This window comes from Sciurus vulgaris, assembly GCF_902686455.1.
Source record: "Sciurus vulgaris genome assembly, chromosome: 12".
NCBI classification, from domain to species: domain Eukaryota; kingdom Metazoa; phylum Chordata; class Mammalia; order Rodentia; family Sciuridae; genus Sciurus; species Sciurus vulgaris.
The window spans coordinates 108825977-108842099 of NC_136473.1; the positions used below are offsets into that span (position 1 = coordinate 108825977).

The 16123-nt window shown below is 43.9% G+C and overlaps 1 protein-coding gene across 4 annotated transcripts in view; it reads right to left on the minus strand.

The window, feature by feature from the left end:
* Positions 1 to 12418, minus strand: part of FMO4 (flavin containing dimethylaniline monoxygenase 4) — a 28989-nt gene extending 16571 nt beyond the window's left edge. For 2 of the 4 annotated variants that reach the window (XM_079106569.1, XM_079106568.1), the window contains exons 1-4: positions 12124 to 12417; positions 5018 to 5160; positions 2909 to 3097; positions 2153 to 2315 (exon numbers count right to left, since the gene is read on the minus strand). In XM_079106569.1, coding sequence (XP_078962695.1) covers positions 2153 to 2315; positions 2909 to 3097; positions 5018 to 5160; positions 12124 to 12133 — 505 coding nt within the window. In that variant the 5' untranslated portion in view covers positions 12134 to 12417. Of the gene's footprint in view, positions 1 to 2152; positions 2316 to 2908; positions 3098 to 5017; positions 5161 to 12123 lie in introns of all 4 variants that reach the window. The other 2 variants (XR_013758165.1, XM_079106570.1) reach the window with 2 other exon arrangements.
* Between the last annotated feature and the right edge of the window lie 3705 nt (positions 12419 to 16123).

The window sequence follows — 16123 nt, forward strand, 5'->3', positions numbered from 1 at the left end:
CCAATGTGAAGTTTCCTCAGAAGGTGAGGAGTAGAGCTGCCCTGTGATCTGGCAGGCCCTCTGCTGCGTGTGTATCAGAGGAAACAAGATCAATTTACTGCAGAGACATTGCGCTGGCATGTTTAGTGCAGCCGATTCACAACAGTCAAGGACTGGAAACAGCCCAGCGTCCATCAGTTGATGAGTGGACAAAGAAAACGTGGCACATATACATGAGGGCGGGTACCACTCAGCCACAGAGCGGGTGGATCCTGTCACATGCGGAAACATGGCTGGGCCTGGGGGTCCTCATGGTAAGTGGAAGTAAGCCAGGCACAAAGAGACAAGTACTGCATGACTTCACTCGGAGGTGGGATCTAAGAACAGTTGGTCTCCTAGATTTTGGGAGAAGAAATAGTGGTTATCCAAGGCAAGAGAGTAGGGGGAGGCATGGGAAAAGGTTGCTCAGTAGGTTCTAAGTTACATAAGTGAAATAAGTTCTGATGTTCTGTTCCACACAAGGTAATTATAAATAACAATAATATTCTATGTATTTCAAAAAAGCTAAAAGAAAGAATTTTGAATGTTTTTTTACCACAAAATAGTAACAAATTCTGGAAGAGATAAGTATGTTTACCCATATGGAACATTATATGTTGTACACATTTATCAGAACATCATGTTACCCTGCAAATATGTACACTTTTATGCGTTAATTAAAAATAAACATTTTAAAAAGAATGTGATTTGTGTACATGAAATGTTTACACATTGATTTTTTTTTCCTTTTGCAATACTGGGGTTTGAACCCAGGGCCTGTGCATGCTCGGAAAGCACTCTACCTCTGAGCTATATCCCCAACTCTTTTTAATTTTATTTTGAGCCAGGGTCCTGCTAAGGTGTCCAGGCTGGACTTGAATCTGTGATCCTCTTGCCTTTGCCTCCCATATTTCATGTGACCAGATGATGGCCTTTGGGAGCACACCAGTCTGATGGAATTTAAAGGGACTTTGTACCACATGAACAGCCCTGAGATGCTTTTTTTTTTTTTGGTGCTGGGGATTGAACCCAGGGCCTTATGCTTGTGAGGCAAGCACTCTATCAGCTGAGCTATCTCCCCAGCCCTAGCCCTGAGATTCTTAATAGATTGTCCGGCACTTGTCACACGTTTCCCTGTTGGAAGCATTGTTATAAGAGGTGGTTGTGTATTCTTTCAGCCTCCAGACCCATCCAAGTCTGAAGCCACAGGTTACAATTCTGCTTCTTGAAAAACTGTGCCTTGAATTCTCACTTGATTCCTAAGGATATTCTGTTTACTTGTGATTGTTTTTGTAATATTTATATTTCATTTTTTTCTTGTTGCCAAGGTTGACAAGTTTTATTGTTAATACCCTTCCTTTCCTTGTAAGTTGTTTCACTCTCTCAAAAAATTTCAATACTTCATTTATTCATTTGCCTCTAGGGCCACTAGTAAGTTACGGAAGAGTAGCTATACAACATTTTAGTAATTCTCATTTGATTAACTTTGTTTTATAAACCTGATTCTGAATAGATTTGGGCTTTCCAAATAAAAAGTTTTGACCTGAAAAGATGGAGGTTTGAGATAGAGATTTGCCAATCATAAGTATATTAAGAATGTGCTGTTGAAGTCAAAAGCATTTCCGAAAAGGAGTTTCAAAATCTCCTTTACTTGGATGGCCTAAGAGGTATAATGACTGGATTATTATTGTGGTGATTTTTGCTGGGTGAATAGATTCCTCTTCAGTATAATTTTTGGGTTGTTTCCTTTACAAACCATCTGTCAAAATTCCTGATACTCACTTTAAATTCTTGAGTTATAGGGCAGTCTTGATTTAAATATCCTATAATTCAACCCCCAAAAGCAAAGACTGTTTTTTTTTTAATGACAGATTTTATAGTCTAGAACCTTATTTAATCATTGAACTTGGATTAGAGAGGCATGATAAGGCTTAAACAATAACATTTATGTTAATAAGTAAATAAGACCTGACATCCGCACAGTACTTTGTATCTTTCAAAGTAATTTTGTACACATTTTTTGAGAGTAAATATAAACTTGAATATAATCATGTCAATTTCAATTACGAATCAATAATGTTTCTTCTAAAAGAACCCAAAAGAATAGGCATGCTTTAGGGTAAAAATGACTCACCAGGAAAGGACTCCAAAGGCAAACGGGGACTCAGGAAGTGTCCCGTGCACACCATGACAGCATCAAAGACCACTCTGTCCTGCTTGCCCTCCGTCTCCGTGACCACATCCCACTGACCCGTTTCAGAGAAGTCCGGACGCTTTGTTACACTGCACACGGTGGTCTACGAGTGACAGACAAACGGTGGTTTCCTACCCCAGCCTCTGAGCTGCGCGATGCCTGCGCCACACCCAGCCTGTTGTTTGAAGGAGACCACGCCCTCCCGTAGGAGGTCTGTAAGTATGAATGGAGAAGCGAGGCAACTAGTGCAGACTCTTGGAGGTGGTAGCATACAGACCCGGACCCAAGACCCCGGGTGCTTTCATTGGAAGTGTTCATTCCTGGTGAGAAGAAAATGAACCGTAATACCTGGTGCAGTGGAAAGGTTTAGGAAAATGAGATTTGCTCCATTATAATTTCTGTGGTTCAGACTTTTTAGTCATTTCTTCCTAATGGGTTTAATGAACGAAATTACTTTCCTTTTCTTCCCAGAAAAAAAAAAAATTTTTTTTAATTTTATCCCAAATGAGAGTTCAGCATTTAGAGGAAATATCAGGATGTTCAGTATCTTGATGATCTGAGTAGAACATGAGCTGCAGGAGGAGACTGTGTTATCTGCCTTATTCATACAGAGATTAAAATCAAGAAAAAGTTTATTTAAACATCCCATGAGAGAACTTCCCATTGGTTAAACTTGCATCATCCAAAATATCTTACCTTAAATCGAATGTATTTCAGGAGGTCGAAGTGCTCAACAAATTCTTGTAGATAGTCCCAAAATTTCTCTTGGTTCATGAAATTGGGATAATCTTCTTGGAAAGGGAAGTCACTGTAACATGACATTTCCTTGCAGACGTTTGTCACTAGCGACCGATAGACCCTGGTCATCCCGTCTTTGGACTCTTCCTGTGGTGAAGGCATAGTTAGTCTGACAGAAGGAAGTAGAAAGGTGGGAGAGAACAGAGGTCTTGGTGACTCCTGCCAGCCCAGGTGGGAGGGTTTCACAGCAGTTACTGTTCTACTCGTCATTTTGAAGAGTTCCAGGAAACTCAGCCTTGGGTCCCCAACCATAATGATGCGAAACCAAGAGTGGGACTGGAGTAACCGAATATAAGCATCTTCCTCAACCTGCAGAGCAGCTGTAACAGGGCTCCCAAGACACACGTCATCCTTAAGGGCGAGGCCTGTGGTCTGCTCGGGTTCTGTTCCTTCTTGGCCATGGCTACTGCTTGCACACCTGCTGAGTTTGCTCACTACTGTCTGTGTATACTTCCAATTGCCCTCTTTATTGGTTCCTTCCCATCAGCACAGAACAGCATGTGTCCCCTTGCAGCCCCACCTCTCTCCATCCCATCTCTGCAGGAAAGACCATCATATGCTGGTAACCTCTGTGCTCGCCGTGTCCCTCAGCTTGTCTGCTCTCAGTCTTCATCACTCAGCAAGACAAAAAGGTCTAAAGACACCAGTGGATTTCTTGTGGCTGAAGCCCACCTGCATTTCTCCCTCCGGTCTCTCCTTAACAGTCTCTCTGCCTAAGAAGTCTCCTCTGCTTCTAACACAGAACAGGCCACACCATGTTGCAATGATCTGTTTGCTGTTTCTATTCCCACTTGAGTATAAGGAGGGCAAAGTTTCCATCTGTCTTGTGTACCATTGTGTCCTGGTGGAAGGACATTATCAGTACCTGTCAAATGAATGAAAATTAATCTTATCATTGTGATTTGAAGGATAATATTGTAATTTTAATAGTGCTGACATATGGGTATTATTACTATATTCTATTTGTATTTTTCCTTTTGTTCAACTCAATATTATTTTTAAAAAATTAATCTGTATTACTTTAGGAGAAAGAAATCAAATCAGTTGTGGGTCAATGAGAAGCTGCACAAACCAGACCACACTGGCATTGGTGGCCTGCTGAGGCTCACACTGTATGAGGTGTTGTTGTTGTTGCTGCTGCTGCTGCTGTTCTGCTTTTCCCCCTGCTACATTACTACCCTAGGTTTGGGCCACTCCTGCTACATCTCTGTTTTCTCAGCCATCTATCAAAGATCGAGCAAATGCCATCTCTTCCACCAAGGTTTTCTCATCCAGAGCAGTTGAATGGATGTTGCTCTTGCTTTTCCCCCAAAATGTTGAGTACTTGGCCCTGATTGGATCCCATCTTCTGACCCCTCCTTATTCTCCCTCAGGACCTGTTGAACACCCTGCTACTCCCAGTAACCAACCACTCCTGGCCCAAGGCAGGTATTTAGGCACATCCAGACCCACTTTCTGATGCTCAAGCCACCTAACAGCTGGCCTGCCTCGAGCACGGCTCTGTAGGCTGCATATTCTACTTGTGAGGTGGACAGGTCAGCTCCCAGGTTCCTTCTGTTCTGTAATGTGGAAGCTATTCCCTCCCCACTAGACCCTCCAAGGTCTGGGATCCTGCCTCACGCTTGCAGGTTTTCTTCCCAGAGACCTGAAAAATACTTGGGCTGGCATCTCCACTCCCCAACGCTGGTTCCCTCCCCAGAAGGTGGTGCAGCCCATGTTCCCCAGTGCTGCTCTGCTTACTTGAAGTGACACTCTTCTATGGCTTCCCAATGCCTATCAGACTTCTCTCCTCCCTCCTCCATGTCCCCAGCCACCGCTCTGCTGCACTCCGAGCTCCTCCCTGAGACTGCGTCCTGCAGCGTTGACCCCTGCACCAACCCAGGTCTGTGGTTGGAGTGAGCGACTCCCTGTTGATCACCAAGGCAGGCAAAAGCCACTGTGTCTGACCAGAAACAAAGCCCATGGCCAGAGAATGACTGATGGAGATGGAAGGATGTGGCCACTCACAGAAAACTTCCACAGTCCCCCGAAGTTGTCACTCCTCTCAAAGCAGGTGGGCTCCAGGTCCTCATCCAGGCAGCACTTGATGGAGGACAGGCCACTCACACCAGCTCCGATCACGGCGACTCTCTTGGCCATGGTGGGCTCTGCTAGAGGAAGTCAAGCAGAGCTCTTCAAGTGACAAGGTTGAAAGGGAGCCCCTGACACAGGACTTTTATAGTGCTAGAAATAGTCTTTTTACAGCTTTGAGTAAAGGCAGAATAACATTTTGATTAAAAATGCAGACGCTAAAATCAGGCTGCTTTGGGCTGCCTCCTGGCTTCACCGCTTGATATCTGTGTGACCTTGGGTTGAGTGTTACCGTCTCTGTGCCTTTTCTCATCTGTGAAATGGGGCTAATAGTAAAATACTCACAGGCTAATGCTGAGTGCCTGCTCCCTGTGGCTGAGCCCTGTTGTGAGCCCTGGTGGACAAGGACGACCTCCTCTTCCCCTCCCCCAACCTCGGGCAGCACGGCTCTCACTAGGCCAGTGCTCACATGAGAGAACTGAGCCTGGTAGGATTGACGCACGTTTTGGCCTCTGTCACCATCCACGGTGGCAAGCGCTTTAGTGCACCTCTGGGTCGTGCAGGGTCTTGTGATTGAGACTCAGTTATGGCCAACTGAGCATCAGCCCAGGTGGCCAAGGGACCACATTCACCAGTACCACCCCGGCCCTGAGCAGCACGGGTGGGGCCAGACTCCATTCAGTGGGAGGCAGGTGGTAAGCGCAGAACTTAGCCCTGGGACTTGGTGCTTGTTGGACTGGTGAAGTTAACACCGGGCAGGTCCTAATGGTCCCTTCTTATGGCCCAGCTGCGAATGGTGCCTCTGCCACAGCTGATGCCAGGGGAAGACACAGAGTCCCATTCTACTGGGCTTCTAGCTGGCATCAGCTATGGCCAATTGTTGGGGTCTTGTCCTCCTTGTGTTGTGCTAGTCTTGGTGGGCTGTGGGCTCATGGTCTGACAGAGTTTGGTGGCTCTGATGGCCACTGGTGTGACAGGAGCCTGGGCTCTTCTATCCATGGTGCCTCTGCCCAGAACTTGGCAGAATCCTGCAGTGTCTGACCATAGGCCAGTCACTGTGGACAAAGCATCAGGCCAACCCCAACCCCAACCCCAGGAGGGGCTTGTGGGGACAGACTCCTCTCTCTAGGTGCTTGCCTACTTCTTTCTGAACAACACACCAACAGGGTATTTGGGTTAAACCTGGGCTTGGATTGCTCGGACTTTCTGGAAAGATAGGCACAAACAAAGCAACATTAGGAAGACCAGAATAAATATCTGATCTTCAATGCCTGGATGATCCCCCAAACGAAAAGCATCAAGAGCTTTCAGGAAAACCATGACCTCACCTGGTGCTAGAAATATACCAGGCAGTAACCAGTATGGAGGAACTCTCAGAGAATTTTAAACAGCTGTTTTAAGGGAGTTCAATGAGCTTGAAGAAACATTTTGGTATTCTGAGAAACCTAACAAAGAGCTGAAAGCAACTTTTAAAAAATCAAATTATTGAGCTGAAAAATTATACTCAGTGAAGTTAAAAATGTGATAGAAGGTATCAACAGAAGGATAGAACAAACTGAAGAAAGAATTGGCTCAACGACAGCCCCTTTGAAAATATGTAGTTGAAGGAGAAAAAAGAAAAAAATGATGAGCAACCAGGAAAGCTTATACTCTGGGACAGCATTAAAACAGCAAATATTAGGGTTATTGAGATTCAGGGAGGACTTGAGCATGCCCTTCTAGAAACGTCCTACAGGAAGTTTATTTAAAGAAATTTTAAGAGAAAACTTCCCAAACCCAGAGAAGGCTACAATTGTTCAGGAACAGGAAGGTCAAAGGCCACCAGTCAAATTTAACTCACCCAAGTCTACCCCAAGATATTTTATAATCAAGCCTTCACAAGTAAAAGCTAAATAGAAGCTTCTCAAGCCTGTCAGAGAAAAGAAGACACTCATCTGACAGATGCCTTCTCAGCAGAAACCTTACAGGCCAGGAGCTGGTGGCATATTTCACATACTGAAGGAAAAAAAAACCCAGAAAACCGAAACAAACAAACCCCCAAAACCATCAACCAAGAATACTGTAACCAGCTAAGCTATCCTTTAGAAATGAAGGTTAGATAAAAACTTGCTCAAACAAAAGCTGAGTGTTTATCTCCTCCAGAGCTTTGCTACGAGAAACACTTAGGGATGTTCTTCAAACTGATAGATGTTAATCAGTAAGGAAAAAAAAAAATAGGAAGGCATAAAACTTACTGGCAAGTAATTATACAAACTTAGAGTACTCTAGTATTGCAAAGGTAGTACATAAATCATTAATATCTTTAATATGAAGACTCAAAACAAATGATCAAAAATATTCACATTAATATGTTAAAGTATAGGCAATATAGAAAGATATAAAATGGTATATCAAAAATTCAAGATGTGAGAAGGAATGGAACATAATAGTTTTCTTATGAAAAATTAGAAGGAAAGAATAAAGATCAAAGCAGAAATAAATGAATCAAAGACTAAAAAGCAATACATAAGATTAACAAAACAAGAAGCTAACCCTTCAAAAATAAATTAGACAAATACTCAGCTACGCTAAGAAAAGGAAAGGACTCAAAATCAGTGATGAAAAGGGGAAACATTACAGCTGACACAACAGAAATACAAAAGATCATTAGTGATCTTTTGAACTATATGCCAACAAATTCAATAATCTAGAAGAAATGAACAAATTCCTAGGAAAATGTATCTTACCAAGACTGAAACATGAATAGAAAACCTGAACAAACCAGTAACAAGAAATGAGATTGTATCAATAATACAAAGCCTCTCATCAAGGAAAAGCCCAGGACCAGATGGCTTTGTTGCTATTTTTTTTTTTTTTTTTTTTTGGCACTGGGTATTTAACTCAGGGGTGCTTAACCACTGAGCCATATTCCCAGCCCATTTTTAACATTTTTTTGAGACAGGGTCTTGCTGAGTTGCTTAGAGCCTCCCTAAATTGCTGAGGCTGACTTTGAACTTGTAATCTTCCTGCCACAGCCTCCTTTACCTGAGATTATAGGCATGTGCCACTGCACCCGCTTCACTGCTGAATTCCACCAAACATTTAAAGAGGAACTAATACCAATTCTCTGTAAGTTGTATGTGTGTGTATACATCTATATATCTATATGTATATATATGTATATAGATAGATAGATGATAGATAGATAGATAGATAGATAGATAGATGTAGAACAATAGAAGAAGAAAGACTTCTTCCAAAGACATTTGGTATTAGGATTATCCTGATACCAAAACCTGATAAGGACACAACAATAATGACCACCACCACTACCACCACCACTACCTCCCAAAAGAAAAAAAAGCTACATGCCAGTGTCCTTGGTGACCATATATGCAAAAATCTTCAATGAAATACTAGCAAACCAACCCAACAGCACATTAAAAAGATTATTTACCATGATCAAGTGGGATTAATCCCTGGAATGCAAGGATGGTTCATTATATTAAAATCAATAAATGTGATGATAATATCAACACAATAAAGGACAAAAACCATATGTTATCTCAGTTGATGCAGAAAAGGGCTCAGTAAAATTCAATATCTCTTCATGATAAAAATGCTAAATGGATTAGGCATATAAGGAATGAACCTCTGCACAACAAAGCCCATTTATAATAAGCCAACAGTTGACATCATATTGAATAGGGGAAAGACAAAAAGCTTTCTAAGTGGAACAAGACAAGAATGCTTGCTTTCACCATTCCTCTTCAACATAGTGCTGGAAGTCCAAGCCAGGGCAATCAGGCAAGAGAAAAAAATAAAGGGCACCCAGGTTAGAAAAATGTCAAATTATCACTGTTTGCAGATGACATGATTTTATATACAGAAAACTCCAAAAACTCCACCAAAAATGATCACAACTAATAAATGAATTCACTGAAGTTATAGGATATAAAATCATACTCAAAAATCATTAGTGTTACTATATGCCAATGCCAAATTATTTGATACAGAAATCAAGAAAACTACCCAATTTACAATAGCTGCAAAAAGAAATCAAATACCTAGGAATACATTTAACCAGAGGTCAAAGACCCCATGATGAAAATCATAAGACCTTGATGAAAGTAACTGAAGGGGACAGGAAAAAGTGGAAAGATAGCCAATGTTCATGGATTGAAAGAATCAATGGTATTAAAATGTCCGTATTACCCAAAGTGATTTACAAAGCCAATGAAATTCATATTAAAATACCAATGACTGCAGGCATTGTGGCACACACCTGTGATCCCAGTGGCTTGGAAGGCTAAAGCAGGAGGATGGCAATTTCAAGGCCAACCTCAGCAACTTAGTGAGACCCTGTCTAAAAATAAATAAGAAGGGCTGGCTTAACTGTTTATGCCCCACCTGATAGAGAACCAGGATGTTGTGTTCCTTCCCCCAACTTCTCCCCCTTTCAGCAGGAAGCAGTTTGGAGATGTTGTGGCCCATTCTTCCATAGAAACGGAATGTAGAAATTGATAGTGGGGAAATGTAACAGGGATCCACTTTATGCTTTGAAAATAACCCTTCCTGCTCTGCCACTGCAACTTATTTTAAAAAATGGACATGTTTCTTTCTCTTTCTGCTCTTCCCTAATTTCTCCCCCTCCCTAATCTCAGGGGAAAGAGGATTACATTTCTTCCCCATCCTAGGCAGAGTTATCTGTCCCTGAGTACACACCCACTGTAGGAACTAAGTAATCCAGACTTTGGGGAGAGTACAGCATAACCAAAGGCTGCCTGCTAAGGAGAGGCAGAGTCCACTCTGAACACGGGTCTCTGAAGCCAGGAAGTGCATGTGTTATTGGTCAAGAGCCTTGGGCACCGTGTGATTCCTTCACTAACCCTTTTCTTCCACCTGTGCTCAGGTTTGCTGCTGACGTTTGGTGCTGCTGACATTTGGGATGGGCCTTGGGGAGTTTGCCCCTGTGGCTTTTTATCTTGCCTTCTAATCAGATCCGAAGCCCTGGGCACAGAAGCAGAGAGCAAGGAAGGCTCCTGGGCCCTTAGACCTCAGACTCAACTGGTTCTGGCAGATTCATGGACTCCCTAGGGCTGCCTGTTACAAATTTATTTGCTGTACTGCCCTTCATAAGGTTGAGATCCCCATACCTGGCTCATTATCTGTTGGAAAACTTATTCTTCTTTCAGATTCTCAGCTTCTTCGGGAGAACGAAGTAAGCTGCAAGGAGAGTGGTCTTTCAAAGTCAGCAGGATGAATTTTGTCTCTGCTACTGACTTGACACATGGCTCCAAAAAACTACTGAATCACTTTTAGATGTATTATTTGTAAATTAGAAAAAATACCTATGCTAAAGAAACCATGTATTAGAGAAGGCAATATTATTCACACAAAAGTGCCTAGCATAAAATATTTACTCAGTGTTCATTCTTATCTCCCTCCTTTCTCCCTAAAAAACGACAGCTCAGACAGATGAAACTCATCAACACATCTGGAAACAAGTAGGCAAACATGCTATGGTTCCCTTTGGGTCCAGCCAGCTTCTAACAGGAAATAAATGGCCTCCACCAACAAGAAACTTGACTTCTAGGCCACTGGGTGAAGGTCTGGCATGGGCAGATGCTGTTGTGCTCTGTCATTGTAACAAAACACAAAAAGTAGTTGTTCATGGAACTTGTAAAGTGAAAAGTAAACTGACTTGAACAGACTGGTGGCAAAGGAATTAATTCAACAGTGCGCCCTGGGGACCCTAAGGGTTTGAGCCAAGAGTGGGGCCAAAGACGGAGAACTCAGTGACTATATAAAAGCAATAAAGTCCTATAAATTTAAAAACAAAACAAAACAAACAAAAAACCAAACCAAAACAAAACAAAAAACAAAAAAGGACACAGTGACAGGCCTAATGGACATGCTGCTAGGTGGGGAGAGGGTGACTTAGACAGGATACCCAGGAAAGTCCCGTGACAGCCGCTCGCTGCAGGTACGAATGCATGCAGACCCTTTGGCTCTGTCTAGAGTGGGCCCTGGGATAAAACCGGCAGGGCAAAAACATCTTGTCTGTGAAAGGCCGATTAGAGGATGTGCTGATGGTAAAAAAAACTGGGGATGTGTCTTCTAAAATTAATCCATATTTACAGACTATAAAATTTTGAGTGGGGGCAGTCCTTTCAGAACATGCTTTAGGTCAGTGAGGGAAGGTCACGAGCAAACCGGAAATTGAGAGGTCTGAGTTCTAATTCTGCTTCTGCCTCTAACCAGTGGATGTGACCTTGGGCAAAACACCAGAAAAGAAATCTGTGCCATGGTTTGCAAATGTGTAAAACAGTTAAAAGTAGTTTTCTCTTTCTTCCTTTCCAGCTTGAAAGAATTGTTTTTTTTGTGTGTGTATCAGAAAACCAGGTAATTGGTTCCAAAAAATCTAACTGAAAACAAAACCGGATGTGAACTCAAAGTGGGGGGAGACCACAGGCTGGAGAGCAGAACGTGAGACCTGCAGCTCCTTTTCCATAAAGTGGGCCGCAGACGGGCATTCTTTGTTGCTCAAAGGTTGCTTCTCCTTTGGCAGAAAGCAGCCCTGCTTCGGGGAGTGGACCTTTGTGCAGCGGAATCTCTGCCGGGTACCTGGCCCACCAGCACCCACGCTTTGGGACACGCAGGTGTGGGTGGGTTGCAAGCCGTGTCCTCGCGGACCAGGTGTGGGATTTCGTGGGCCGGACCCTCCGCGGCACCACGCTCTCCTGTGTTACAGAGGTCTTGGTTTCCCAGTGCCTGGCGTTCCTGTCACCTTCCCAAGATGGAATCAGAGGCGACACTGGAGTCAGGCAGCCCCAGGGTTCTGTCACTCTCAGGGACCCCCTGTCCCCGGGCCTTCCCCGCGCCCACGTGACAGCTTCTTTAGCACTTCCCTTTGCTTCCTGACTTCCCAGCTCTGTTGCTTTGACCCGAATCAAGAGGTTCCAGTCGCTGTCCTCCTGCAGGCATGGGCTCAGCAAGAGCAGCGTCCTCTGCGAGCGCGCTTTCTGGGAACACTTCCCTAAGACAAGTCCCAGGACACTTACCTGTTAGCATAGAGCAGGCACTCTGAGATTTATTCTCAAAGCCGAATGGCCAAGGATAGTGTTTCTCTCTCTTTCTTCTAAGTTTGAAACCCCAATGACGGGTCCTAAAAGACTAAACCGAGTACTGACTTTGATCACAGTCCTCTCCTGTCCACAAGCAAAGCGACTCGCCTCTTCTGCCAGGCTGGTGACAGCAGGAAGCGTTCTCTCTAAAAAGTTGGACATAGATGGGAGCTCTGGCCTGCGCGGTCCCGGGAGGGCTGGGTGACGAGTGAAGAGCGACCTTCGGATTGGAGGGACGTGCACCCTCCCTCGGCGCTGCGCGGGCGGACCGCGCGCTTCCCGGAACGCTGGCGGGGAGGCAGGCGCGCTGTGCCGCGGGCGCCGGCAGAGGGCGCCAGACCCGCCTTCCCCGCCCAACCCACTGGGAAGCCCCTTCTGACCCTGACTCCTAACCTGGCCTCTTGACCCATCAAGGTGCTGTCCAAAAAGAGAAGGCAATTTAGGGGACTCTTCGTGTGTCCAGGTCTTCCACGGCTGGCGCTTCCGACCTCCCTACGTGTGGTTTTAAAATTCAGGGTTTACAAGGAATTCAAGCAGGATCATCCTTCAGATGCGGTCAGCAGAGGGAGCTGGTAAAATGTGTTTGAGAAAGACACTCCCCGAAGGCTCCAGAAGAGCCATCCCAGAACAGGAGGAGTGAAATGACGTTAGGGGCCCCTCCTTCTCATTCTCTCCACCGAGGGCGGAGAAGCTAACGTGCAGACCATCTTAGGTTTTGTGTTTGGGGACATTTTCAGACAGAGTTCACTGGAAGTTTCTGAACCAGGAGTCACAAATTGCAAACGTCTACAGGAAGGCAGGAAGTGGGTCAGATAAAATCTGACTGGAAGCAGCACCTGTGGATTTACTTTAGATAAATGTTGCCAATATCACAAGGCTTTAGGCTTAACAGAAGCTGCAGATCCAGATGTTAATCTGTTGGTGACAAATTAATGTTTTTCTTTTGAAAAATATGAACAGACAGTTGAAACTGTTGAAGAAACAGTTTCATCCATGAACAACAATGTATAAAAGAGGTTACCACCCACACAGCTCTCCCCCACCCGCTTGCTTTTGCCAAACCATCTGAAAATAACATGCGGACCTCAGATGCCATCAGGAGCTTCAGCGAGCATCTCATTGCTGAGGGCACGTCCCCTGCCAATCACCTTAGCAGTTCCACACCTCATGTAAGAACTTCCCCATGCATTTAATTAGAGTCCAACATATAGTCTACTTTAAAATTTCCCTACTTTGTTTGAAACGTTCTAGTGGTGTGCTGGATTGGCTTGTGGTGAGAGAAAGGAGGTACCTCTTCCGACTCTGAGTTCAATAATATCCAGAGACTTTGATCGTGGTCAGAAAATTCACACAATGAAAACTGGCAAGTGGCATGGTTGCCTTTCTGCACTCTGAGCCACTTGTTAAACATTTACCGGCACTCCTATTTTTTAAAAAAAATAACTTTATCGAAGTATAATTGTTATACAAAAACCTGAGCACATTTAAAGTACACAATTTGATTAGTTCACCGGTACTGAATACAACCACGAAACCACCAGCACAACAAAGGTAGTGAACATATCCAGCACCTTCAAAAGCTTCCTCTGTGTGTGTGTGTGGGGGGGGGGGGGGGTTAAGAATACATGACATGAGCTCTTCCATCTTAATACAGTAATGTCAGCTACATGCTGTGTTCTACAGCTGATCTCCTGAGACTTTCCATCTTTCATATTTGAAGCTTTGTTGTCTGACAACTCCCCATTCCCTCCCACTCTCAGCCCTGGCAACTGCCATTCCTCTCTCTGCCTCTACGAATTCGACTCTGTTAGATAGTTTATGTAGGTAGAATCGTGCCGTGTCTGTCTTTCTGGACTAGCTGATTTTGCCTAGCATAATATCCTCAGGCTCATCCATGTGCTACATATGGCAGGATTTCCCTTTTCTCAGACTGAATAATATTCCATGGTAAGTATATTCCACATTTTCTTTACCTACCCATTTGTTGATAGACATTTAGGTTGTTTCCATATTTGGCCATTGTGAACAATGTACAAGGAAGGGGAGAGTGGAGGTGAGACCCTGGTTTCAACTTTTCTGCATGTACACCCCAGAGTAGTGTTGCTGCATCATATGGCAGTTCTACTCTCGGTTTTTTGAGGACTCTTCATACTGTTCTCGTAACTCACCATTTTGTATTCCTACCAACAGTGTGCCAGTCTTCACATCCCCACCAATGTGTGTTTAGTGGCATTGAGCACCTTTGTGGTCATGTGCATGTTTTCTTTGAAAGAATATTAGGTCCTTTGCCAATTTTAAAATCAGTTATTTGATTTGCTTGCTACTCACCCCTAATCAGATATGTGTTTGCAGTGTTTTCTCCCCTCCACAGGCTACCTTTTCGCTCTGTTGGTTGTTGCCTTTGTAGAATATGAGACTTTGAGTTTGATGGGGTTTCACTTGTCTGTTTCTGCTTTTGCTGCCTGTACTTTTGGTGTCTACTATGGTTTGGATGTGAGGTGTTTCCTAAAAGCTCCTGTGAATGCAGGATACTCAGAGGTGAAATGATTGGGCAGAAAGAGCTGTAACCTAATCAGTCCACCCAGTTTGAAAGGGCTGACTGGTGGTAACTGTAGGCAGGTGGGTCATAGCTAGAGGAGGTGGGTCACTGGGGCCATGACCTGGAAGTGCTTCTTCCCTGTGGCCCTTCGCACCGCTGCCTCCTGACCCCACCATGGACTGAACTCTTCTACTGGGTCCTTGGGCCCAGAGCAATGGAGTTGGCCATCTATGGACTGAGACCTCTGAAACCATGAGCCCCAAATTAACTTTTCCTCCTCTAACTTATTCTTTTCAGGTATTTTGGTTTCAGCAATGCCAAGGCTGACTAAAACAGTATCATAGCCCAAATTTCATTGCCAAGACCTATGTCAAGAAGGATATAATGAAAAGATGGCTGTTTGCATGTAGATTGTTTGGGGCAGTATGGATATTTTAGCAATATTAAGTCTTCTAATTCATATTTACATTTAACTATTTAATCTATTTTAAATGATGTTTGTGTATGGTGTAAGATAAAGGCATTCTTTTGCATGTGTATATCCAGTTTCTTAGCCTTATTTACTAAAGAGACTCTTTCCCCATTGTATATGCTTGGCACTCTTATCAGTTGACCATATTTTTGTGGATTTGTTTCTGGAATCTCCATTCTGTTCTGTTGGTCTTTATGTCTGTCTTTATGCCAGTACCACATTGTTTAATTACTCGAGTGTTGTAATATCATTTAAAAGCAGGGAGTATGATATCTTCAGTTTCACTCTTTCTCAAGATTGCCTTGGCTATTTGGAACCTTTTGTGGGTCCATAGAATTTTTTTCTTTTCTCTCTGTAAGCCAGGAGGAGTGTCTCACTGTTAGGCAGTAGTTTGATAATGAACAGTGAAACATGAACCAATAGCACAGCAGGGTCAGGGGTCTTCTTTGAATTGCCTGTAGTTAAACATCTGACAGGTAGAGGCTGCAGAAGGCGGACCCCAGTTCTCCCGGTAAGCACCAGACAGTTTTCAGTTTGGAAGCAGCCTGGTTCCCTGGTCATCCTCTGCTTGGAGACTACGTATTCTCCCTCCCGAGAGTGCTCTCTGCTTAAGCCTTACTTTAAGTTCGCTCACAATAAAATCCTCTTGCTCAATTTTCAAGTCTGACTTTAAGTTTTCTTTTTGAGGAACACAAGAACTGAGGTTTGAATGGTCAGCTCCCCACTCTACTGACACCCTGGTGGGGCTGTGACTCAGACTGACAGCGCCACCTGCAGGACAGGTGTTTGTAGTTCACCTTGTTCACCTCCGGCTTTGGTTGAGATGATGCCCAGCCTGGCCTCCTGTACCCTCCTTTTGCCTTGGTCTTCTCTGTGTACTGATTCCTGGCCAAAATTTCCTCCATATGTCACACCCAAGTCCTGTC